Here is a 25,468-nt window from a genome sequence, read left to right as displayed (position 1 = left end):
TTCAGGTCGTCGTTGGTCTCTGGTATAGTACCGGAAGATTGGAGGACAGCGAATGTTGTCCCATTGTTTAAGAAGGGGAGCAGAGACTTCCCTGGGAATTATAGACCAGTGAGTCTTACTTCTGTAGTGGGCAAGGTTTTAGAAAGAATTATTAGGGATAGGATTTATAGTTATTTGGAGAGTAATGAATTGATTAGAGATAGTCAGCATGGTTTTGTAGCGGGAAGGTCGTGCCTTACTAACCTTATTGAGTTCTTTGAGAAGGTGACCAAAGAGGTGGATAGGGGTAAGGCAGTAGATGTGGTATATATGGATTTTAGTAAGGCGTTTGATAAGGTTCACCATGGTATGCTTCTGCAGAAAATGCAGATGTATGGGATTGGTGGTAATTTAGGTACTTGGATCAGGAATTGGTTAGCAGATAGGAGACAGAGGGTGGTGGTTGATGGTAATTATTCATCATGGAGTTCGGTTACGAGTGGTGTGCCTCAGGGATCTGATTTGGGGCCACTGCTGTTTGTAATCTTTATTAATGATCTGGATGAGGGTATAGTTGGGTGGATTAGTAAGTTTGCTGATGACACCAAAGTCGGAGGTGTGGTAGATTGTGAGGAAGGGTGTTGAAGTTTGCAGGGTGACTTGGACAGGTTGCAGAGCTGGGCCGCGAGGTGGCGGATGGAGTTTAATGCGGAGAAGTGTGAGGTAATCCATTTCGGTAGGAATAACAGATGTGTTGAGTATAGGGCTAACGGGAGGACTTTGAATAGAGTGGAGGAGCAGAGGGATCTAGGTGTATGTGTACATAGATCCCTGAAAGTTGGGAATCAAGTAGATAAGGTTGTTAAGAAGGCGTACGGTGTCTTGGCGTTTATTGGTAGGGGGATTGAATTTAGGAGTCGCAGCGTCATGTTGCAACTGTACACAACTCTGGTGCGGCCGCACTTGGAGTACTGTGTGCAGTTCTGGTCCCCACATTACAGGAAGGATGTGGAGGCTTTGGAGAGGGTGCAGAGGAGGTTTACCAGGATGTTGCCTGGTATGGAGGGGAGGTCCTATGAGGAGAGACTGAGGGATTTGGGGTTGTTTTCACTGGAAAGAAGGCGGCTAAGAGGGGATCTTATAGAAACATATAAGATGATTAGAGGTTTAGATAGGGTGGATGGTGATAGCCTGTTTCCTCGGATGGAGAAATCTAGCACGAGGGGGCATGGCTTTAAATTAAGGGGGGGTAGTTATAGGACGGATGTCAGGGGCAGGTTCTTTACCCAGAGGGTGGTGAGGGACTGGAATGCCCTGCCTGCTGCAGTTGTAAATGCGCCTAGTTTGGGGGCGTTTAAGAGATTGGTGGATAGGTTTATGGACGAAAAGGGATTGGTTTAGATTAGTGGATCAATGTTTTTTTTTAAAAATAAGACTGGTCGGCGCAACATTGTGGGCCGAAGGGCCTGTTCCGCGCTGTAATGTTCTATGTTCTATCCTACCGTACTCCCCTCTGTTCAAACAAAGGACGCGTGTCCGGGAACCCACTTTCTCCTCCTCCATCTGCACCAGAAACTCCTCCATACAATGATCACTCTCCCCAAGAGGATCCTTCACCACAAGGTCCCTAATTCTACCCGCCTCATTACATAACACCAGATCCAAGATAGCTCGCTCCCTCGTTGGCTCCAACACACACTGTTCAAGGAAACTATCCCGGCAGCGTTCGAAGAACCCACCTCGAGCCCACCGCGTCCAACATGGGTCAACCAATCAATATGTAGATTGAAATCCCCCATAATTATTGCCGTTCCATTCCTGCAGACCACACTTACTTGAGCGTTAACAGCCCGCCCCACCTCCAGATCATTATTCGGGGGCCTATAGACGACACCCACCAGCTCTTCCTCCCTTTGCTGTTCCTAATCTCCACCCACAACGATTCCACTTTCTGCTCTTTGGTTCCTATATCATCCCTTGCTACCACCCTGATGCTATCCTTAATCAGCAGAGCTACGCAGCCCCCCCCCCCCTTTTTCCTCCCGCCTATCCTTCCTAAACACTTGATACCCCTAGACATTCAGCTCCCAGTCCCTGTCACCTTGCAGCCACGTCTCTGTAATGGCCACCAGATCATATCCATTTGTGCCGATCTGCGCCATCAGTTCATCCACTTTATTCCGAATGCTTCGTGCATTCAGATAAAGTGTCTTCATCCCAGCCTTCACCTGGACCCTATTTGCCAGAACGCCACCAACCATACTCACGCCCCCTACTCCCTTTATTATTGGGACATCCTCGGCCTCTTCCCTTACCTGTACCCTCTCCTTAACTTTAGATCCCGTAATGTCACCTACCCTCACACCCTCCCCAATTAGTTTAAAGCCCTGTCTACAGTCCTATTTACACAATTTGCCAGGACTCTGGTCCCAGCACAGTTCAGACCAACCCCATTCCACCCGAACAGGTCCCACCTACCCCAATACTGATGCCAATGCCCCATAAATTCAAACCCACTCCTCCCACACCAATCCCTGAGCCACCCATTCACTTCCTTAATCTTATCAACCTTACGCCCGTCTGCACTCGGTTCAGGCAGTAGCCCAGAGATAACCACCTTGTCGGTTCTACTTTTTAATTCCATTCCCAGCTTTTCATACTCCCTCCCCAGATCCTCAGTTCACATTTTGCCTACATCGTTGGCACCCACATGTACCACAACGACTGGATTCTCACCCTCCCATTCCAGGTTCCTCTGCAGCCCACATGCGACATCCCGGACCCGAGCACCAGGCAGACAACACACCCTTCTGTGCACTTTGTCATTGTGACAAAGGACAGTGTCAATACCCTTAACTCCACTATTCCCAATTACTACTACGTTCCTTTTCACCTTCTCTTTGCCTATGTCCTGCGTCTGCATCACTGTACTGCGTGTAGTTTGCTCACCAGCCTCCCCTCCCTCGTTCTCGTCCAACTGAAAGCAAGATCCTCAAATCTGTTATGCAGATTGAGAGGCTGAGGCATCCGCGCCCCACCCTCCTTCCTCCGCTCAGCAGCCCCCTCTTGTTCCTGACCCTTAGAGTTAGCCAGTCTAGGGGGGGTGGATGTCACTTGCACCCCATTGACAATGGCACCCTCTCTCCCCCTGATGAGCCTCAGTGTCTGTAGCTCAGAGGCCAGCTCATCTACCTTGAGCTGGAGCTCCTCCAGCAACCTGCACTTACTGCAGACATGGTCACTGGGAAGGACCCTGGGGTCCACCAGCTCCCACATCATACAGAAACAACACATCACATGCCCCTCCATTATTCACTGTAGTAATGTTGAAAATTTCAACATGAACTTACGAAGCCCTTTTGCTCCTAAGCCCTAGTAGCTCACTCTGCTTCCCTCTCACTCCGCTGCCCGCTGTCTGCACCAGGCCTCCTTTTAAACCTGGCGTTGTTTTAAAGCCTGCTCCCCCACAACTCCCTGCTATCCACTCCCTTAGAATTCTTAAAGTGGTAGATACAAAAAGCCCGCAAAAATGTTTTTAAATGATTTAAACAGTTCTACAAGGAAAGTTCTTACTACGAAAGGGCTTTAAACTTATTTAAACAGGTTTTTAACAGATAATTTCTTATCTCTCTGTTGTGGTTATGCTGAACTCTCTTCCTTTTTCCTTCTCCCCCATTTGTGAGAGTGCAAAAAGGGGCATACATTGTGAAGTTCTTCTTGTCTGTGTTTTGTGTTAAAATAAACCAACCCTTTTATTTTCATTGTGCCTTGAGTTTGTTGTGCAAATTAATAGTAGAGGATTGAAATATTTCCAACAAGATTTGAGGAAATATGCCATTATTGATAAAGGGGGAAATCAGGATAATTTAAAAAAAACACTTTCTATTTATGGATGGGAAGAGAGTGGGGAAATCAGGGCAGTTTAAATTGACACCCCTCATGTCCATAACACTGCCCCTCAACTTTCTAAATTGCAGGGAATACAACCCTCATTTGTCTGATTCGTAATATTTCAGGTATCTGACTTCAGTGTCAAAGGGTGACATAATTACTGACCAAGAAAATGTTGACCAGACATAGCCTGTGCCAGGTGGTGAGAAAAGCAACATGAGGGGAAAAGCTACTTGCCCTTGTCATCTACCATGTCTATGATAGCACTGCTTGAAGTGACTACGGTACAGCACTGTGGAGACAAAACCCCATCTTTACACCCTTCGTCATCTTTTGTGTTAAATGCAATAAATTCAGAATAAATCTAGTAGCTCAAATCATGAGGTATTGTGGCCAACAGCAGTGGAATTGTATTTCACTGTAATGTATCATGATCTGTACAGTACTCATTCTATCATAGCCAATAACCCAGTAATAAAGATACAAGGGGGCACATCAGGAGCAGCAGCAGGTATACCTAAAATTGACGTGCCAATCTGGTGAAGCTGCAAAAAAGATTTACCTCCATGCTAAACTGCAGAAGAAGCATGCATAGATAGAGCTAAGTGATCCCATAATCAATGGATCAGATCAAAGATCTGCAATCTTGCCCCAGTCAGGAATAGTACTTAGCACTTGAAGTACTAACAGGAGATTGAGCATCAAAATGTTCCATCAGTGGGGAGCCCGACATATCAGTACAAAAGTTAAGGCTGGTGCATTTACAAATATCTTCAGTCCAAAATGCCAAGTAGGTGATCCATCTCAGGGACTTCTTTGGATTTCAACTATCACTGATGTCAATTCAATTCACTTCACTTGGCACTGCCTAAAGATATGGCTGAAGGCACTGGATACTGCAAAGGCTATGGGCCTGGACAATTATCTGGCAATAGTGCTGAAGACTTGTGCTAGAGAACTAGCCAGGCACCTAGCCAATCTGTTCCAGTACAGCTACAACACTGGCATCAACCCAGCAATAAGGAAAATTACCCAGGTATGCCCTGTACACAATCTATCTACTCTTGATCATCAGCAAAGTGATGGGAGGGGTCATCAACAGCACTATCAAGCAGCATTTACTCAGCAATAACCTGCTCAGTGACACTCAGCTCCTGGCTGCATTGCAGTCTTGGTTCAAACATGGATAAAAGAGATGAGTGCCAGAGCTGAGGTGAGAGAACATAAGAAATAGGAGCAGGAGTAGGCCATCTAGCCCTTCGAGCCTGCCCCGCCATTCAATAAGATCATGGCTGATCTGTCGTGGCTCAGTTCCACATTCCCGCCCTCTCCCCATAACCCTTAATCCCCTCTCTTGGCAGCATCTTCTGGCATCAAGAACCCCTAGCAAAACTAGGCTGAGGATTCTCCATTGAGTCTGCAGTTACTGTCTCAGGACTCCTCTCCAATCAGCCTTCCCATCACTGACACAATTTCCATCGTTACTATCTCACAGAGCTAGTACAGACAGGCTGGGCCGAATGCTCATTTCTGCACTCAGAAATACAGCACACATCATCAAGATGACAGGGTCCACATTGTGTCCGTGCCGGTTTCTCATTGCTCGGTGCGACTGCGCCGTGCCGGTTGCTGATTGCTGAGTGCGGCTGCGCCGTGCCGGTTGCTGATTGCTGAGTGCGGCTGCGCCGTGCCGGTTGCTGAGTGCGGCCGCGCCGTGCCGGTTGCTGATTGCTGAGTGCGGCTGCGCCGTGCCGGTTGCTGAGTGCGGCCGCGCCGTGCCGGTTGCTGATTGCTGAGTGCGGCTGCGCCGTGCTGATTGCTGAGTGCGGCTGTGCCGTGCCGGTTGCTGAGTGCGGCTGCGCCGTGCCGGTTGCTGATTGCTGAGTGCGGCTGCGCCGTGCCGGTTGCATGGGGGTGTGCCGACTGTTTTAAGGTCCGTCCCCGCCTCCAGTCGGTGGTTTCGGCAGCTGAGGTTCCGACACTGGTACGGGATGGTCGGCGCCGTGTCCCAGGCTCCGGTCCCGGCCTCCCGCCGGGCTTTGCTGGGCGTTGTGTTAATGCTCGGGATCCTGAGAGCGACAGAGGGAAGAAAACTGAAATTCGTCAATCTGGTGAGTGAGAAACAGAGAGGAGGAGGAGGAGGAGGAGGATGGGGGACAGGACCAGGGAGAACGCAGGAGAGAGTTCTTTGTAATCTGATAGTGTAGCTATCTATCTCTTTTAAAATACCCCAGTAGTACCCACCACTCCCCCCACCCCAAACATATATACACGTGCACACTGTCACCATAGGTGATTGAAGAGAAACTTTATTTTAAAAATGATAAAGTTCACATGGTGTTGATGTTGTCAATCAGGAGTTCCCTCCTACGAAGTCAAGCCGGCTAATCCAGGTGAGGGTAGCTGACGGGTGTCAACCTTTGGTGAGATAGGGAGATGTCTATCACACAGCGTGTGAAGACAGAGTCCGGCGGATAGAGTAGATGAGACCAATGGAAGGTCCAATGGTCAAGAAGGCGGTCTCTACAAGCATCATGGAACGCGAAGAGCAGGACAAGACACAGAAGACGTCCTGGTCATCCACTGTACCTCGTCCCACCTCCAGCCGCATTGACTCTTGTCTTGCCACTGGATCGAGATAGGAATTGGGAAGAGAGAGTGAGGCTGACGCTGCGCAACTCTCCCTCACTTTAATCCAAATCAAGCGCTAGTTTCAACACCATCATCATCAGTGGCCTGTTCAACCCTTGAGGTCCTGTGGTGATGGGCGAGTGACGAAGCAGCAGGTGTGGATACACTGGGAGCTGTAGTCACGGACCTGCACGCAGGTGGCTCAGGTCTAATGGTCATTTTCCGCTGACCAAAGCAGCAGTGGAACTTGGCATCTACCTGGGCAACTGAGCAGTCCTCTTCAGGAACACGCTGCTCACCTCCATAGAATGAGGAAGGGGCTAGAAAAGGTGCCCTAAACATTGCCTGCTTCACTACACCCTGGTCAGTTTACCGCGGCTGGCAGGGATCCCATCTTGTGGTCGAACACAAAATAAAACACAAGGTGACACCGCTCACCATTGGCACTTGGAACGTGCGCACGCTTTTGAACAACCCTACAGCAGACAGACCAGAGAGAAGAACAGCCTTAATTGCCAGAGAGCTTGTAAGATACAACGTTGACATTGCAGCCCTGAGCAAAACTCGTCTTGCCAATGTAGGTCAGTTGACTGAAACTGGACGTGGATACACTTTTTTCTGGAGTGGTAGCAGCAGCGATGAGCGTTGTGATGCTGGAGTTGGATTCACCGTCAGGAGTCACCTTGTTCGGAAACTTGATAGTCTCCCCAAGGGTGTGAACGACCGGCTTATGACATTACAGCTTCCGCTACAGAACAGAAGTCAAGCCACTCTGATCAGCGTCTATGCCCCACAATGGACAATCCGGACGAGATGAAAGACAAGTTCTACAAAGAACTAGATGCCCTACTATCAGCAGTGAGCAGTACTGACAAGCTGATCTTGCTTGGCAGTTTCAATGCAAGAGTAGGCTGTGACTCTGCAATCTGGCAGGGAGTCACTGGGAGGCATGAGTGGGCAAGTGTTACCGTAGTAGCCTACTCTTACTGAAAACCTGTGCAGCACACGACCTCTTCATCACCAACACAACTTTCTGTCTGCCCACCTGTAACAAGACCTCCTGGATGCACCCCCGCTCAAAGTATTGGCATATTATCGACTATGTCATTGTCAGGCAGGATGTCAGAGAAACCAAGGCCATGTGTGGTGCTGACTGCTGGACAGATCACAGGCTCATTGTCTCCAAAATGAGGCTCCGCATCAGACCCAAGAGGTGACCACAAGGAAGCAAGGTTATGAAAAGAATCAATGCGGCCATGCTAAAGAACCCCAGCATAGCTTCAACACTGGCTGAAGACTTAGAGATCAAGCTTGCTGACCTGCACCTCGCAGGGAACGCTTGAGGGATGCTATCCGTACATCTGCACTGAAGATGCTTGGGCCTTCCACCCGCAAGCAGCACGATTGGTTTGATGAGAATGATGAGGAGATACGGGTTGAAAAGGTTTTCTGCTTGTTGAAAAGCACTGTCTTCATCGGGCCTGTCAGAATGACCCATCTTCAGCTGCCAAGAAAAATGCTTTTACCAGTGCTCGCAGGACTGTCCAGAATAAACTGCGTAAAATGCAGGATGCCTGGCTGAGCACCAAGGCAGATGAAATACAGGGATACACTGACAGAAACGACTTGAAATGGTTCTATGAAGACCTCAATCTCTCAGGAGTTTCCCCATCCTGAGTACAGATGATACTACTCTCATTACAGAGAAGGCTGAGATCCTGCAGAGATGGGCGGAACACTTTGAAGCCATCCTCAACCGACTGTCATCTATTAACAGTGATGCAATAGACAGGATTCCCTGCATTGATGTCAACAACGCCATGGATGATCCACCGGTGGTAGCCGAAGTCACCAAAGCTGTCAGCCAGCTATCCAGTGACAAAGCCCCAGGGGCAGATGCCATACCCGCAGAGATCTATAAAGCTTCTCGTCCTGCACTTATTGAGAAGCTCGTTGAGTTGTTCCAGTCCTTTGGGAAGCAAGGATCCATTCTTCAGGAACTTAAAGATGCTTCCATCGTACACCTCTACAAGAGGAAGGGCAATCGGCAAGTATGCAACAACCACCGAGGAATCTTGTGGCTCTCATCACAGGAAAAACCCTCGCGAGAGTCCTGCTAAATCATCTGGTCACTCATCTGGAGCTGGGCCTGCTTCCAGAGTCACAGTGTGGCTTCCGCAAAGGTCGTGGGATTACTGACGTGATTTTTGCTGTGCGCCACCTTCAGGAGAAGTGTCAGGAGCAGAATCGCGAGCTCTACACAACCTTTGTTGACCTTCAATACCGTAAGCCGACAAGGCCTGTGGAGGATCATGTCAAAGTTCAGCTCCCCCCAATTCATTCAGATGGCACGCCAGCTCCATGATGGCCAGAGTACTGGGTGGTGGGGAATCCTCTGAGGCATTCCCAGTCACCAGTGGTGTCAACAGGGCTGTGTGCTCGCACCCATGCTGCTCAGCATGATGTTTACTGCCATGCTGAATGATACCTTCCAGGACAGTGTTGCTGGAATCAGCCTCAAGTACAGATTGGATGGGAAGCTCTTCAACCTGAGGAGACTTCAAGCTATTACCAAAGTGAAGAAGACTGTTCTGAGAGATTTCCTCTTTACCGATGACTGCGCCCTGTATGCTGGCTCAGAGCCAGAGATGGAAGTCAGTATGGACAAATTTTCCACAGCTTGTGTCAACTTTGGATTCACCATCAACATTAAAAAGACTGCTCCTCATGCACCGTACACAGAACCCATAATCACAATCAAAGGGCAGAAACTACAGGCAATGGACCAGTTCTGTTATCTTGGCAGCACCCTCTCCCAAGCAGTGACTATTGATGCAGAAGTTAACTGCAGAATAGCAAAGGCAAGTTCTGCCTTTGGTAGACTGCGCTCCCCTGTATGGGAACGTCGCAGAATCAGTCGAGCAACAAAGCTGAAGGTCTACCGCGCCGTGGTACTCACTACCCTCCTATATGCCCGTGAAACGTGGACTGTGTATCGAAGACATGCAAGACAACTCAATCATTTCCACGTGACTTGTCTTCGCAGAATATTACACATCTGATGACAAGACAAAGTACCAGACACTGAAGTTTTCTCTAGAGCAAGCCCACCGTCAGTCCACACACTGCTGATGAGAGCACAGACCTGGTGGGCAGGTCATGTCATCCATGTGTCAGCATACCCAAGCAGCTCCTTTTTGGGGAACCCTCTGCTGGAAGACGCTTGCATGGGGGGCAGAAGAAACATTTCAAAGGCACAAGGCCTCCCTGAAGTCGCTTGACATTGACACGACCACCTGGAAAACGCTGGCACAAAACTGCCCTACCTGGCACTGCCTCATCCACAAAGGCTGTCAAGCTCACAAAGCAATGTGTATTTGCTGAAGCACAACTTAAGTGCGAGCTGCGCAAGTCCAGAGCCACCAGTACAACAACTACAGTGTCTACACAAGTCTGTCCACTATGTGCCCGGACATTCCATGCCCGAATTGGCCTGATCAATCACATTTGGACACACTACAACCAGCCTCAAAATGACTATTGGTGTTGAGGTCCTCATCCATGACGATGGCCAAACAACCTACGAAGACAGATTGCTCATTTCCATCAATGCCAGGAGGTTCTCACTAATGTAACTTCAGCATGGAGGGAAAATATAGCTGGATCAATCTTTCTTGTCTCAACCTCTCGGGTTTTAAGTGACAGGCAAGTTCCACCGTGGTGTGTTCCTTGCTGGATACTGGCAGCTTTCCACTTTCTTAGTTCAGTCCCAACTAAGTTTAAAAAAACTACAAGTTCAAAACTCAAAGCTGGGGTGATTTCCAGTAAATTACTAGCCTCTGCCTTCATACCAGTACTTATTTTAATAAACAGTTCTGTGCTCAGACATGTCATGCTGGTCAGGTGATTCCTTGGAAAAGGCTCGTATAAAGGTGATCTTATGAACTTTTTAAAAAAAAACAAGTCTTCAAATTTTAAAAGAGAATATAGTATGTGAGGATATGATTTTTATATTCCGAGGAAGCGGCTTACGAATGGCATAGATGGATCAACTGTGTGGAGGGGGTATGAATAATAAAGACCAGTGCGCCAGAAAGAAATATGTCGTTGGTCACAGGTATAGTGCCAGAAGATTGGAGGATAGCGAATGTTGTCCCATTGTTTAAGAAGGGGAACAGAGACTTCCCCGGGAATTATAGACCGGTGAGTCTTACTTCTGTTGTGGGCAATGTTTTAGAAAAAATTATTAGGGATAGGATTTATAGTTATTTAGAGAGTAATGAATTGATTGGAGATAGTCAGCATGGTTTTGTGGAGGGTAGGTCGTGCCTTACTAACCTTATTGAGTTTTTTGAGAAAGTGACCAAAGAGATGGATGGGGGTAAGGCAGTTGATGTGATATATATGGACTTTAGTAAGGCGTTTGATAAGGTTCCCCATGGAAGGCTTCTGCAGAAAATGCAGATGTATGGAATTGAGGGTGATTTAGTTAATTGGATCAGGAATTGGCTAGCAGATAGGAGACAGAGGGTGGTGGTTGATGGTAAGTGTTCGTCATGGAGTTCGGTTACAAGTGGTGTGCCTCAGGGATCTGTTTTGGGGCCACTGCTGTTTGTAATTTTTATAAATGATCTGGATGAGGGTATAGTTGGGTGGATTAGTAAATTTGCTGATGCCACCAAAGTCGGAGGTGTGGTAGATAGTGAGGAGGGGTGTCATAGTTTACAGAGAGACTTGGATGAGTTGCAGAGCTGGGCCGAGAGGTGGCGGATGGAGTTTAATGCGGAAAAGTGCGAGGTAATTCACTTTGGCAGGAATAATGGATGTGTCGAGTATAGGGCTAACGGTAGGACTCTGAATAGCGTTGATGAACAGAGGGATCTAGGTGTATGTGTACATAGATCCCTGAAAGTTGGGAGTCAAGTAGATAGGGTTGTTAGGAAGGCATACGGTGTCTTGGCGTTTATTGGTAGGGGGATTGAATTTAGGAGCCGCAGCGTCATGTTGCAGCTGTACAAAACTCTGGTGCGGTTCTGCGCTGTAATGTTCTATGTATCCTTACTGTCTCTTTTTCAGAAAGTTTCTAAAGTATTTCTTGGCTAATTGAAGTGCTCTTTGAAAACAAAGAGTGGCAACAAATTTTCACTGAGTAAGCTCCCATAATGTTGGCATTGGACTGGGGTAAACACAGTAAGAAGTCTCACGACACCAGGTTAAAGCCCAACATGTTTATTTGGTAGCACAAGCGACAAGTTTTCAGAGCACTGCCCCTTCATCAGGTGAGTGGGAATTCTGTTCACAAAACAGGGCATATAAAGACACAAACTCAATTTAGAAAATAATGGTTGGAATGCGTGTCTTTACAACTAATTAAGTCTTAAAGGTACAGACAATGTGAGTGAAGGCAGAGTTAAGCACAGGTTAGAGAGATGTGTATTGTCTCCAGCCAGGACAGTTAGTGAGATTTTGCAAGCCCAAGCAAGTTGTGGGGTGCTTACAGATGGTGTGACATGAACCCAAGATCCAGTTGATGCTGTTCTCACGTGTGCAGAACTTGGCTATCAGTTTCAGCTCAACAATTCTGCATTGCCATGTGTCGTGAAGGCCACCTTGGAGAACGCTTACCCAAAGATAAGAGGCCGAATGTCCATGACCGCTGAAGTGTTTGCCAACAGGAAGAGAACATTCTTGCTTGGTGATTGTCGAGTAGTGTTCATTCATCCATTGTCATAGCGTCCACATGATGTCCCCAACGTACCATGCCTCGGGACATCGTTTCCTGCACTGTATCAGGTAGACAACGTTGGCCAAGTTGCAAGAGTATGTACCATGTACCTGGTGGATGGTGTTCTCACGTGAGATGATGGCATCCACGTCAATGATCCGGCACGTCTTGCAGAGCTTTTTGTGGCAGGGTTGTGTGGTGTCATGGTCACTGTTCTCATGAAGGCTGTGGTAGTTTGCTGCGGATAGCGGTCTGTTTGAGGTTGTGTGGTTGTTTGAAGGCAAGAAAGGGGGTGGCCTTGGTGAGATGTTCATCTTCATCAATGACATGTTGAAGGCTCTGGAGAGCGTACCGCAGCTTCTCCGCTCAGGGGAAGTACTGGACAATGAAGGGCACTCTCTCCGCTGTGTCCTATGTTTGTCTTCTGAGGAGGTCAGTGCGACTTTTCGCTGTGGCGTGTTGGAACTGTCAGTCAATGAGTCGAACGCCATATCCTGTTCTTATGAGGGCATCTTCAGCGTCTGGACGTGTCAGTTGTGATCCTCATCTATGCAGATCCTCTGTTTACGGAGGGCTTCTTTAACATGTTTAGGGTGGAAGCTGGAGAAGTGGAGTATTGTGAGATTATCTGAGAGCTTGCGGTACAGTGAAGTGCTGAGGTAACCGTCCTTGATGGAGATGCATGTGTCCAAGAATGCAGTGGATTTTAGAGAGTCCAAGGTGAGTCTGATGGTGGGATGGAACTTGTTGATGTCATTATATAGTTGTTTCAGTGATTGTTCACTGTGAGTCCAAAGGGAGAAAATGTCATTGATGTATCTAGTGTATAGCATTGGTTGAGGTCCTGTGCAGTGAAGAGGTCTTGTTCGAACTTATGCATGAAGATGTTATGACATAATCTCCGGAGCCTTCAACACGTCATTGATGAAGACGAACATCTCGCCAAGGCCATCCCCACATCCCACTTGCCTTCAAACAACTGTACGACCTCAAACAGACCATTGTCAGAACCAGCCTTCACGAGAACAGTGACCACAGCAACCTCTGCAAGATGTGCTGGATCATCAACATGGATGCCATCATCTCACATGAGAACACCATCCACCAGGTACACAGTACATACTCTTGCAACTCAGCCAATGTTGTCTGCCTGATATGCTGCAGGAAAGGATGTCCTGAGGCATGGTACATTGGGGTGACTATGCAGACGCTATGACAACGGATGAATGAACACCGCTCAACAATCACCAAGCAGGAATGTTTCTTTCCAGTTGGAGAACCATTCAGCAGCCACGGGCATTCAGTCTCTGATCATCGGGACTTTAACCTGGGGTTGTGAGACTTCTTACTGTGCTTACCCCCAGTCCAACGCCGGCATCTCTACATCATGACTACCATTGACGCTGCAAACTGCTGGCTTCAAGTACAGAGGATCTCCAAGAAGATCACGCATATCAATACAGACATCAATTTTCTACAAAGATGCAAGAAAGTAGACAAGATACCAAAAGGACTACAGATCACGAACCCACTCAGGTAGATCTACAACACAGACCATGCTGAGTGACTTTGCCATTGCACCTCTCTCACACTCCTCAACCACTTCAGACGCCAGCTCTACAGCAAACGCTGCAACCTGGAAACCAAGATAGAGTCCATTTTCTCAACTTACCCTCAAGACGCAAACCAGCTGTGAAACACTGCTAAGCAGATGAGACAATGGAACTACGCTATCTACATACACACCAAGAACAGGAAACTTGAGAAATTCGGCATTACCACCAGCAGCAACCAAGCCTCCCCTGGTACTGCAGTAGAAAACAGTACCACTGCAGGAAAGTCCATTGTCAATTTTGTTGGACTACACTCTTCAGCCAGATGAAATCGAAGTTCTCCATCCCACCACCAAAATGGACCCCATCAGTCTCACGGCAGACACAGAGGAATTCATCAGGCGAATGAGGCTGCAGGAGTTCTTGCACAAACCCCAAGAGGCCAACAGCGAACACAGTGAGACAGCCAATGAACCGGAATGGCGTACGGTGTGTTAGCTGTTAGCTTTTATTGATAGAGGGATTGACTTTCAGAGCTGTGAGATCATGTTCCAACTGTACAAAACTCACGTGGCCACACTTGGAGTATTGCGTACAGTTCTGGTCGCCGCATTATAAGAAAGATGTGGAGGCATTGGAAAGGGTGCAGAAGAGGTTTACCAGGATGTTGCCTGGTATGGTGGAAAGGTCTTATGAGGAAAGGCTGAGGGACTTGAGGTTATTTTCGTTAGAATAAGGTTAAGAGGTAATCTAATTGAGGCATACAAGATGTTCAGAGGTGTCGTCAGCAAATTAGACTGGATTTACTCCCACTTAAAAATAAGTGGACACATTAGCAAGAAGCAACATGGTTTTGTGAAGGGGAGGTCATGTCCCACTAACTTGCTTGAGTTTTTCGAGGAAGTGACAAAGATGATTGATTGAGAGTAGGGCCGTTTATGTTGTATATATGGATTTCAGTAAGGCCTTTGATAAGGTCCCTCATAGCAGACTGGTACAGAAGATGAAGTCGCATGGGATCAGAGGTGAGTTGGCAAGATGGATACAGAACAGGTGGATAGAAGACAGAGGGTAGCAGCGGAAGGGTGTGTTTCTGCATGGAGGGCTGTGATAAGGGCATTCCTCAGGATTCGGTGCTGGGACCTTGCAGTTCGTAACGTAGATAAATGATTTGCAGGAAAGTGTAACTGCTTTGCAACGACACAAAGGATTGTGAATTGCGATGAGGACCATCAGAGGATACAGCAGGATATAGGTTGGTTGGAGACTTGGGTGGAGAGATGGCAGATGGAGAACGTGAGGTAATGCATTTTGTAAGGTCCAATGCAGAGAGGAAATATACAGTAAATGACAGAACCCTTAAGAGTATTGATTAGCAAAGGGATCTGTGTGTACAGGTACACAGCTCACTGAAAGTGGCGACACAGGCGGGGAAAGTAGTCAAGAAGGCATACAGCATGCTTGCCTTTATCGACCAGGGCATTGAGTTTAACAATTGGTAAGTCATGTTGTAGCTTTATAGAACCTTAGGCCGCACTTGGAATATAGTGTTCAATTCTGGTTGCCACACTACAAGAGGGACGTGGAGGCTTTTTGGAGAAGGTACAGAAAAGATTCACCAGTTGACTGGTATGGAGGGCATTTGCTTTGAGGAGAGATTGGAGAAACTTGATTTGTTCTCTCCGCAATGAGGGAGGTTGAGGGGTGACCTGATAGAAGTCTACAAGATTATGAAGGGCATGGACAGAGTGAATAGTCAGAAGCTTTTTCCCAGGGTGGAAGAGTCAGTTACAAGGGGGCATAGGTTTAGGGTGCGAGGGACAAGATTTAAAGGAGATGTATGAGGCGTGTTTCTTAGAGGTAGTGGGTGCTTGGAATTCATTGCCATGGGAGTAGTGGAAGCAGATATGATATGACTTTAAGGAGTGTCTTGATAAATACATGAATAGGATGCGATAGAGGGATATGGTCCCCAGAAGAGTGGGGGCATTTAGTTCGGTCAGGCAGCATGGTTGATACAGGCTTGGAAGGGCGAATGGCCTGTCCCTGTGCTGTAATTTTCTTTGTTCTTTGTTCTTTACATGCTGAAAGATCTTCAATGACGCAAACCTGATTTTTTTTTGGTTTTTGGGAATATTCTTTTTGAATCTACCCTGTCTAACCCTGTTATAAATTTATAAGTTTCTATGAGATCCCCCTCGTTCTTCTAAACGCCAGTAAATATAATCCTAACTGGTTAGTCTCCCCTCATTTGACATACCTGCCATTCCAGGAATCAGACTGGTAAACCTTTGCTGTACTCTCTCTATGGCAAGGACTTCAAAACTGCACACAATACTCCAGGTGTGGCCTCACCAACACCGATTGCAGCGCATTGTTTGCTGGAGCAGAGAGACAGATAAGAAATTATCTGTTAAAAACCTGTTTAAATAAGTTTAAAGCACTTTCGTAGTAAGAACTTACCTTGTAGAACTGTTTAAATCATTTAAAGGCATTTTTGCGGGCTTTTTGTATCTACCGCTTTAAGAATTCTAAGGGAGTGGGTAGCAGGGAGTTGTGGGTGAGCAGGCTTTAAAACAGCGCCAGGTTTAAAAGGAGTCCTGGTGTAGACAGCGGGCAGCAGAGTGAGAGGGAGGCAGAGTGAGCTATTAGGGCTTAGGAGCAAAAGGGCTGGGGAGAAAAGGGGCCAGGTAAGTTCGTGTGGAAATTTTCAATACTACTACAGTGAATAATGGAGGGGCGTGTGATGTGCTGTTTCTGTATGATGTAGGAGCTGGTGGACCCCAGGGTCCTTCCCAGTGACCATGTCTGCAGTAAGTGCAGGTTGCTGGAGGAGCTCCAGCTCAAGGTAGATGAGCTGGCCTCTGAGCTACAGACACTGAGGCTCATCAGGGGGAGAGAGGGTGCCATTGTCAATGGGGTGCAAGTGACATCCACCCCCCCTAGACTGGCTAACTCTAAGGGTCAGGAACAAGAGGGGGCTGCTGAGCAGAGGAAGGAGGGTGGGGTGCGGATGCCTCAGCCTCTCAATCTGCATAACAGGTTTGAGGTTCTCGCTTCCAGTCTGGACGAGAACGAGGGAGGTGAGGCTGGTGAGCAAACTGCATACAGTACAGTGATGCAGACGCAGGACATAGGCAAAGAGAAGGTGAAAAGGAACGTAGTAGTGATTGGGGATAGTGGGGTGAAGGGTATTGACACTGTCCTTTGTCACAATGACAAAGTGCACAGAAGGGTGTGTTGTCTGCCTGGTGCTCGGGTCCAGGATGTCACATCTGGGCTGCAGAGGAACCTGGAATGGGAAGGTGAGAATCCAGTCGTTGTGGTACATGTGGGTGCCAACGACGTAGGCAAAATGCGAACTGAGGATCTGGGGAGGGAGTATGAAAAGCTGGGAATGGAATTAAAAAGTAGAACCGACAAGGTGGTTATCTCTGGGCTACTGCCTGAACCGAGTGCAGACGGGCGTAAGGCTGATAAGATTAAGGAAGTAAATGGGTGGCTCAGGGATTGGTGTGGGAGGAATGGGTTTGAATTTATGGGGCATTGGCATCAGTATTGGGGTAGGTGGGACCTGTTTGGGTGGGATGGGGTTGGTCTGAACCGTGCAGGGACCAGAGTCCTGGCGAATCGTGTAAATAGGACTGTAGACAGGGCTTTAAACTAATTGGGGGGGGGGTAGGGTGCGAGGGTAGGTGACATTACAGGGTCTAAAGTTAAGGAGAGGGTACAGGTAAGGGAAGTGACCGAGGAGGTCCCAATAATAAAGGGAGTAGGGGGCGTGAGTATGGTTGGTGGCGTTCTGGCAAATAGGGTCCAGGTGAAGGCTGGGATGAAGGCACTTTATCTGAATGCACGAAGCATTCGGAATAAAGTGGGTGAGCTGGTGGCGCAGATCAGCACAAATGGATATGATCTGGTGGCCATTACAGAGACGTGGCTACAAGGTGACAGGGACTGGGAGCTGAATGTCTAGGGGTATCAAGTGTTTAGGAAGGATAGGCGGGAGGAAAAAGGGGGGGGGGGGCTGCGTAGCTCTGCTGATTAAGGATAGTATCAGGGTGGTAGCAAGGGATGATATAGGAACCAAAGAGCAGAAAGTGGAATCGTTGTGGGTGGAGATTAGGAACAGCAAAGGGAGGAAGAGCTGGTGGGTGTCGTCTATAGGCCCCCGAATAATGATCTGGAGGTGGGGCGGGCTGTTAACGCTCAAGTAAGTGTGGTCTGCAGGAATGGAACGGCGATAATTATGGGGGATTTCAATCTACGTATTAGAACATAGAACATAGAACATTACAGCGCGGAACAGGCCCTTCGGCCCACAATGTTGCACCGACCAGTCTTATTTTTAAAAAAAACATTGACCCACTAATCTAAACCAATCCCTTTTCGTCCATAAACCTATCCACCAATCTCTTAAACGCCCCCAAACTAGGCGCATTTACAACTGCAGCAGGCAGGGCATTCCAGTCCCTCACCACCCTCTGGGTAAAGAACCTGCCCCTGACATCCGTCCTATAACTACCCCCCCTTAATTTAAAGCCATGCCCCCTCGTGCTAGCTTTCTCCATCCGAGGAAACAGGCTATCACCATCCACCCTATCTAAACCTCTAATCATCTTATATGTTTCTATAAGATCCCCTCTTAGCTGCCTTCTTTCCAGTGAAAACAACCCCAAATCCCTCAGTCTCTCCTCATAGGACCTCCCCTGCATACCAGGCAACATCCTGGTAAACCTCCTCTGCACCCTCTCCAAAGCCTCCACATCCTTCCTGTAATGTGGGGACCAGAACTGCACACAGTACTCCAAGTGCGGCCGCACCAGAGTTGTGTACAGTTGCAACATGACGCTGCGACTCCTAAATTCAATCCCCCTACCAATAAACGCCAAGACACCGTATGCCTTCTTAACAACCTTATCTACTTGATTCCCAACTTTCAGGGATCTATGTACACATACACCTAGATCCCTCTGCTCGTCCACTCTATTCAAAGTCCTCCCGTTAGCCCTATATTGATTGGTTGACCCATGTTGGACGCGGTGGGCTGGAGGAGGAGTCCTTAGAACGCTGCCGGGATAGTTTCCTTGAACAGTGTGTGTTGGAGCCAACGAGGGAGTGAGCTATCTTGGATCTGGTGTTATGTAATGAGGTGGGTAGAATTAGGGACCTTGTGGTGAAGGATCCTCTTGGGGAGAGTGATCATTGTATGGTGGAGTTTCTGGTGCAGATGGTGGAGGAGAAAGTGGGTTCCCGGACACGCGTCCTTTGTTTGAACAGAGGGGAGTACGGTAGGATGAGAGAAGAATTGGTGAATGTTGACTGGGGGAGCGCGTTGGAAGGTAGGTCTGCTGAGGAGCAGTGGAGGATCATTAAGGAGATCGTTCTTGCTGTTCAGAAATTTATTCCGATGGTTAAAAAGGACCGTAGGAGGAGAGGTAATAAGCCGTGGATAACGAAGGAGGTGAAGGAAAGTGTTAAATTAAAAGCGGAGGCGTTTAGACTAGCTAAGAGTAGTGGGCGAGAAGAGGATTGGGAGAGGTTTAAATGTCAACAAAGATTGACAAAGAAGTTGATAAAGAAGGGTAGGAGAAACTACGAAGCTGGGCTAGCGCTTAATATAAAAAAGATAGCAAGAGTTTTTATAAATATATAAAAAGGAAGAGGCTGGCTCGGGTGAACGTTGGACCCTTAGAGGATGAGAGGGGGGACTTAGTGGTAGGGGATGGGGAAATGGCTGAGGTCTTGAATAACTTTTTTGTTTCGGTCTTCACAGAGGAGGACGTGAATAATTTGCCGGGTGTTAGCGATGGAAAGGTGGTCGGACTGGAGGATCTCAATGACATTATTGTTACTAGAGAGGCGATGCTCGACAGACTGGAGGGACTGATTGTGGACAAGTCCCCAGGACCGGATGGAATGCATCCAAGGGTTCTGAAAGAAATGGCGGAGGTGATAGTGGATGCCTTGGTGGTTATTTTCCAGACGTCGCTGGATTCCGGGGAAGTGCCGGAAGATTGGAAAACGGCTAATGTTACGCCGTTGTTTAAGAAGGGTGGCAGGCAAAAGGCAGGGAATTATAGGCCGGTTAGTTTAACGTCTGTTGTAGGTAAAATGTTAGAATCCGTCATCAAGGAGGAAATACCGAGGCATCTTGAGGGGAATTGCTTGATAGAGCAGACGCAGCATGGTTTCGTTAAGGGGAAGTCATGTCTGACAAATTTATTGGAGGTCTAGGGCGGTGGATAGAGGAGAGCTGGTGGATGTGGTCTTTCTTGATTTTCAGAAGGCGTTTGACAAGGTACCTCACAAGAGGTTATTGCAGAAGGTAAGGGGGCATGGAGTTGGGGGTAGGGTGTTAGCGTGGATAGAGGATTAGTTGTCAAATAGGAGGCAGAGAGTGGGGGTTAATGGGTGCTATTCGGATTGGCAGTTGGTGACAAGTGGAGTGCCCCGGGGTCGGTGCTGGGGCCTCAGCTATTTACCATTTATATAGATGATCTGGAGGAGGGAACCGAGTGTATGGTGTCGAAATTTGCTGATGACACCAAGATTGGTGGAACGGCAAATTGCGTGGAGGTGTGGAGAGTCTGCAGAAGGATCTAGATAGGCTGGGTGAATGGGCCAGGAACTGGCAAATGGAATTTAATGTTGGCAAGTGCGAGGTGGTCCACTTTGGTTGGAATAATGGTAGGAAGGACTATTACTTACGTGGCGAAAAACTGCAGCAGGCAACGGTGCAGAGGGACCTCGGGGTCCTTGTGCATGAGTCGCAAAAACCCAGCTTGCAGGTGCAGCAGGTGATCAGGAAGGCGAATGGGATGCTGGCCTTCATTGCGAGGGGGATTGATAGGGAGGTCTTGCTGCAGCTGTATAGGGCATTGGTGAGGCCGCAGCTGGAGTACTGTGTGCAGTTTTGGTCGCTGCACTTACACAAGGATATTTTGGCCTTGGAGGGAGTGCAGAGGAGGTTTACTAGGCTGATACCGGAGTTGAGGGGGTTGAGCTATGAGGAGAGGCTGAATAAACTAGGCTTGTACTCGTTAGAGTTTAGAAGAATGAGGGGAGATGCTTTAACTTTACACAGTAGTCTGTTATGTGAAACCTTGGCGAAAACCTTCTGTTCTTCTGGGACAGAAGAAGGCTAAGAGGATTTTTGATAGAGATGCTCAAAATCATGAGGGAGCTGGACAGGGTAGGTCGGGAAAAACTGTCCCCGCTCATAAAATGATCAAGAACGAGGGCACAGATTTGCATAGAAACATAGAACGGTACAGCACAGTACAGGCCTTTCGGCCCTCAGGTTGTGCCGAGCTATGTCCAAACCCAACATCAAGCTATCCCACTCCCTATCATTCTGGTGTGCTCCATGTGCCCATCCACTAACAGCTTGAAAGTTCCTAAAGTGTCCGACTCCACTATCACAGCAGGCAGTCTATTCCACACCCCAACCACTCTCTGAGTAAAGAATCTACCTCAGACATCCCTCGTATATCTCTCAACATGAACCTTATAGTTATGCCCCTTAGTAACAGCTACGTCCACCCGAGGAAATAATCTCTGCACGTGCACTCTATCTATCCCCCTCATCATCTTATAAACCTCTATTAAGTCATCTTTCATCCTCCTCAGCTCTAAAAAGAAACACCCTAGCTCTCCCAACCTCTCCTCATAAGACTTACCCTCCAAACCAGGTAGCATCCTGGTAAATCTCCTCTGCACACATTACAGTGCTTCCATGTCCTCCTTTTAGTGAGGTGATCTGAACTGTACACAATATTCTAGATGTGGTTCCACCAAGATCTGGTATAGTTGCAGCATAACCCCATGGCTCTTAAACTCAAACCCCCTGTTAATAAACGCTAACACACTATAAGCCTCCTTTATAGCTCTATCCACTTGAGTGGCAACCTTCAGAGATCTGTGGATGTGAACCCTCTCTGATCCTCCACATTTCTTAGAACCCTGCCGTTGACCCTGTAATCTGCATTCAAGTTTCTCCTAACAAAATGAATCACCTTGCACTTATCAGGGTTAAACTCATCTGCCTCTTTTTTTCTGCCCAGTTCTGCATCCTATCAATGTCTCTGCAGCCGGCAAGAGCCCTCCACTTCATCCACCACTCCACCAACCTTAGTGTCGTCAGCAAATTTACTGATCCAACCTTCAGCCCCTTTTTCCAAGTCATTGATAAAAATCACAAATAGCAGAGGACCCAGCACTGATCCCGCTGGTAACTGGCCCCCAGTCTGAAAATTTTCCTTCCACCACCACCCTCTGTCTTCTATGAGACAGCCAGTTATTTTTCCAATCAGCCAAATTTCCTTCTATCCCACACCCTCTTACCTTCTTCATGAGCCTACCATGGGGAGCCTTATCAAATGCCTTACTAAAATCCATGTATACGACATCAATTGCTCTATCTTTGTCTACACGCTTAGTTGCCTCCTCAAAGAATTCAATCAAATTTGTGAGGCAGGACTTCCCCTCACAAAACCATGCTGACTTTACCTGATTAAACTGCATCTTTCCAGATGGTCATAAATCCTATCTCTCGGGACTCTTACCCTTTGCTTTATTTTGTTTAGGGCAGTTCCTGACTTTAAGGGCCACTGCTTTAATTTTGTCTCTCAGTTTATCTGATTTATTTGGTTTGCCAACAGGATGACTTCACCCGTGTGCTTGTTGGAAGGAAATTGGGCGCACAAACAATTCACTGCAATGGTTTCTGTCCCTGGCTGTTTCTCAGGGCCACCCAACTGATTTTACACTTTGATCTTCAAGAACTAAGGCTCATCTCTCGCAACACTACTCATGCCTTCTCTGATAAACGCAAATTGCCCCACCACTGGCTCCCTGTTTTTCATTATTGCTGTTTCCTAACTGCGCATCTCAATTTCTATCCTCCTGCTTTGGCATTAGTGTATCTCTCTCCAGCTCACTGTTTTTCCTCTTCTCCCTTACCCCTATCTATTGCAGTGTCGGTTAGCCCTGGGTCTTTCTCTCCTTTCTGATTAGCATATTTGATTGCCTCTGTCTATCTCCAGAATCTGCCTCGCATGTACTGATCCCCTCACCTGGCCCCAACCCCACTGGCTTCTCTCCACCAGTTGGTGTCCACAGCTCTGCCTCTGGTACTGAGATCAGTCAGATTGTTCCCTGGCAACAGAGGAAATCGCTCAGCAAAAATAACTGAAGACAGAAATAACAGAACCATCATCATACACCCTCAGTTCAGTTAAGAGGAAGATTAACCCAGAACAGTCCACCAGTTCTGTTTAATAATGAAACTGCAATTCCAATATTGCATGTTTTACGTACCAAAACGTGACACTGTAGGGGACTTGTGAAATTCAGGCTGGGTGTTTCACGAGACACAAACTGCTCCAACTTCATCATACATCACACAGCCTTACACTGGATAATTGTGCTTGCTGCTCAGACTCTCCATATTCACACAGCATTTCCGACCTCACGTTATAATCTTTTTGTACTTGCTACAGGACCAGAGTAAATGGAACTTCCTCTCGCCTTACTGTCCAGAGAATATATGGAAGCTCTTTGAATGTGAAGGTTCCTGTCTGGCTGGCGCTCTCACAATACTGTGCTGGTTCACCTCTTATAATTCTTCAGGCCACAATCCCTGCTGAATTGCAACTGTGGATTTTCACAATTAATCCAGTGTTCCCCCAAATATCGTTACTCACAAATGCATGTGATTTGTAAAAGAAGCAAATGTGTTGCAAGAAAAAAAACTTTTTCACATAGTGGTTGGGACCTGGAATACACTGCCTGGAAGTATGGTGAAGGCAAGTTCAATCGATGCATTTAGGAGGACGTTTGATGATTTCAAAAGAACCAATGTGCAGAGATATGGGGAAAAGGCAGGGGGTTGGCACTTAGTCATGATGCTGGTTTGGAGAGCTGACACAGACATGGGCCCATTGGCCTCCTGCATTGTAACATTTCTGTGATTCTATTACCATTTTGCTGGTTTGGCAATACATACTCCAGGGATGATGTTGCTGGTGTCTGGGACATTGTCCTTGAGGTATGATTCCATGCATGTGACAAGTCTGTGGGACAGCTCCCCCAATTTTGACACAAGCCACAAGATGTTAGTAAAGAGAACTTTGCAGGATCCAACTGAATTTGCTGTTGTCACTTTTGCCTTGTACCTAGGTTGATGTTAGGTGGTCTGCCCAGTTGCATTCTTTTTTAGACTTGGCAGTGTTTTGAAATAAGTGGCTTGCCTGACCATTTCAGAGCTCTGGGTATGGAGTCACATGTCAGCTAGACTGAATAAGAACAATAAATTTTCTTGACTATACGACATTAGTGAATCAGATAGATTTTTATGACAATCAATGATAATTTCATGGTCGCTATTTCCAGACTAGATTTATATTTTTGATACACTGAATTCCACCAATTGCTGTAGTAGGATTTGAACCTGTGTACCCTGAGCCTCATGACCACAAGTTGGGTGATATTACCGCTATGCCACCACCTTGTATCTTTCTCCCTCTGTGTTCATCTTTTTAGCAACTCCATCTTTGAATGGAGTGGAGCAGGCTCAAGGCGTATTGAGGCTTCATGTTCTATTGCTGTCCTTGCTTCTTGTGTTTAGCCTCCTCCAATTAGGTTTTTGGCTCTATCACAGCAAAGAAACAGTTCTCATCAAAGTCACAAAAGATATTCAATGTGACTGTGATCCTGGCAAATTATGCTGCCTTCCTTGAACTTTCTGTGATCTTTGACATGGTTAATCTCATTTTTCCCCCTCCATTGTCCAACATTTCATCTGTAGCTAGGATATCTACAACGCTTTTCTTTTTCTACACCCCTATCTACTGTCTATGTTCCCAGGTTTATCGCCATGGAGACCGAGCACCTGTCAGAAGATACCCAACCGATCCGTATGTGGAAAAGGACTGGCCCCAAGGCTTTGGGCAACTTACCCAGGTCAGTAGTTCCTGTCTCTCGGCTTTGCATTTGTCTCTCACCCACCTCGCATCCCACCCTTTCTCTCACAGGAGAGGTGGGGTGGGTCACAACAGAATATCTTATCTGGAAGACTAACGGTAGTAAATATGCTCTGTTTATTTCTGTTGCCCAGTATTTGTAACTGAGCTGCAAGATCACCATCTCTGTCAGAAGCTGTCTCGATTTGTTCCCATGAAGTGATTTCAGATTGGTATTTGAGGTCAAGGGACATGTACTTGTGAGGCTGTTGAGTTCTGAACTCCACTCTGACCAGTACAGGGCATTTGCCCAAGTACCGTTCCCCCCAGCCCCATTTCTTAACAAGAGACAATTGAGTACAAAACTGGTTCGGTCAAAGAAGGCAGAGGGTAGCAGTGGAAGGGTGTGTTTCTGAATGGAGGGTTGTGACAAATGGTGTTCCTCAGGGGTCAGTGCTGGGACCTTTGCTGTTTGTAATATAAAAGAACAAAGAACAGTACAGCACAGGAAACAGGGCCTTTGGCCCTCCAAGCCTGTGCCGCTCATTGCTCCAACTAGACCACTCCTTTGTATCCCTCCATTCCCAGTCTGCTCATGTGACTATCCAGATAAGTCTTAAACGATGCCAGCGTATCTTCCTCCGCCACCCTACTTGGCAGTGCATTCCAGGCCCCCACCACCCTCTATGTGAAAAACATCCCTCTGATATCTGAGTTATACCTCG

General features: G+C 47.4%; 1 protein-coding gene across 1 annotated transcript in view; it reads left to right on the top strand.

The window, feature by feature from the left end:
* Positions 1 to 5,773: 5,773 nt before the first annotated feature.
* The window catches only part of LOC145343974 (lysosomal acid phosphatase-like), a 104,772-nt gene continuing 85,077 nt past the window's right edge, over positions 5,774 to 25,468 (top strand). Inside the window, exons 1-2 of the mRNA XM_080190565.1 lie at positions 5,774 to 5,981; positions 24,649 to 24,744. Coding sequence (XP_080046691.1) covers positions 5,862 to 5,981; positions 24,649 to 24,744 — 216 coding nt within the window. The 5' untranslated portion in view covers positions 5,774 to 5,861. The remainder of the gene's footprint in view (positions 5,982 to 24,648; positions 24,745 to 25,468) is intronic.

The sequence above is a fragment of the Carcharhinus amblyrhynchos genome, chromosome 6 (assembly GCF_965287045.1).
Source record: "Carcharhinus amblyrhynchos chromosome 6, sCarAmb.v2.hapA, whole genome shotgun sequence".
In the NCBI taxonomy this organism is placed as follows: Eukaryota; Metazoa; Chordata; class Chondrichthyes; order Carcharhiniformes; family Carcharhinidae; genus Carcharhinus; species Carcharhinus amblyrhynchos.
Note: the sequence above shows the minus strand (reverse complement) of the source record. Positions and strands in the feature narration are given on the sequence as shown.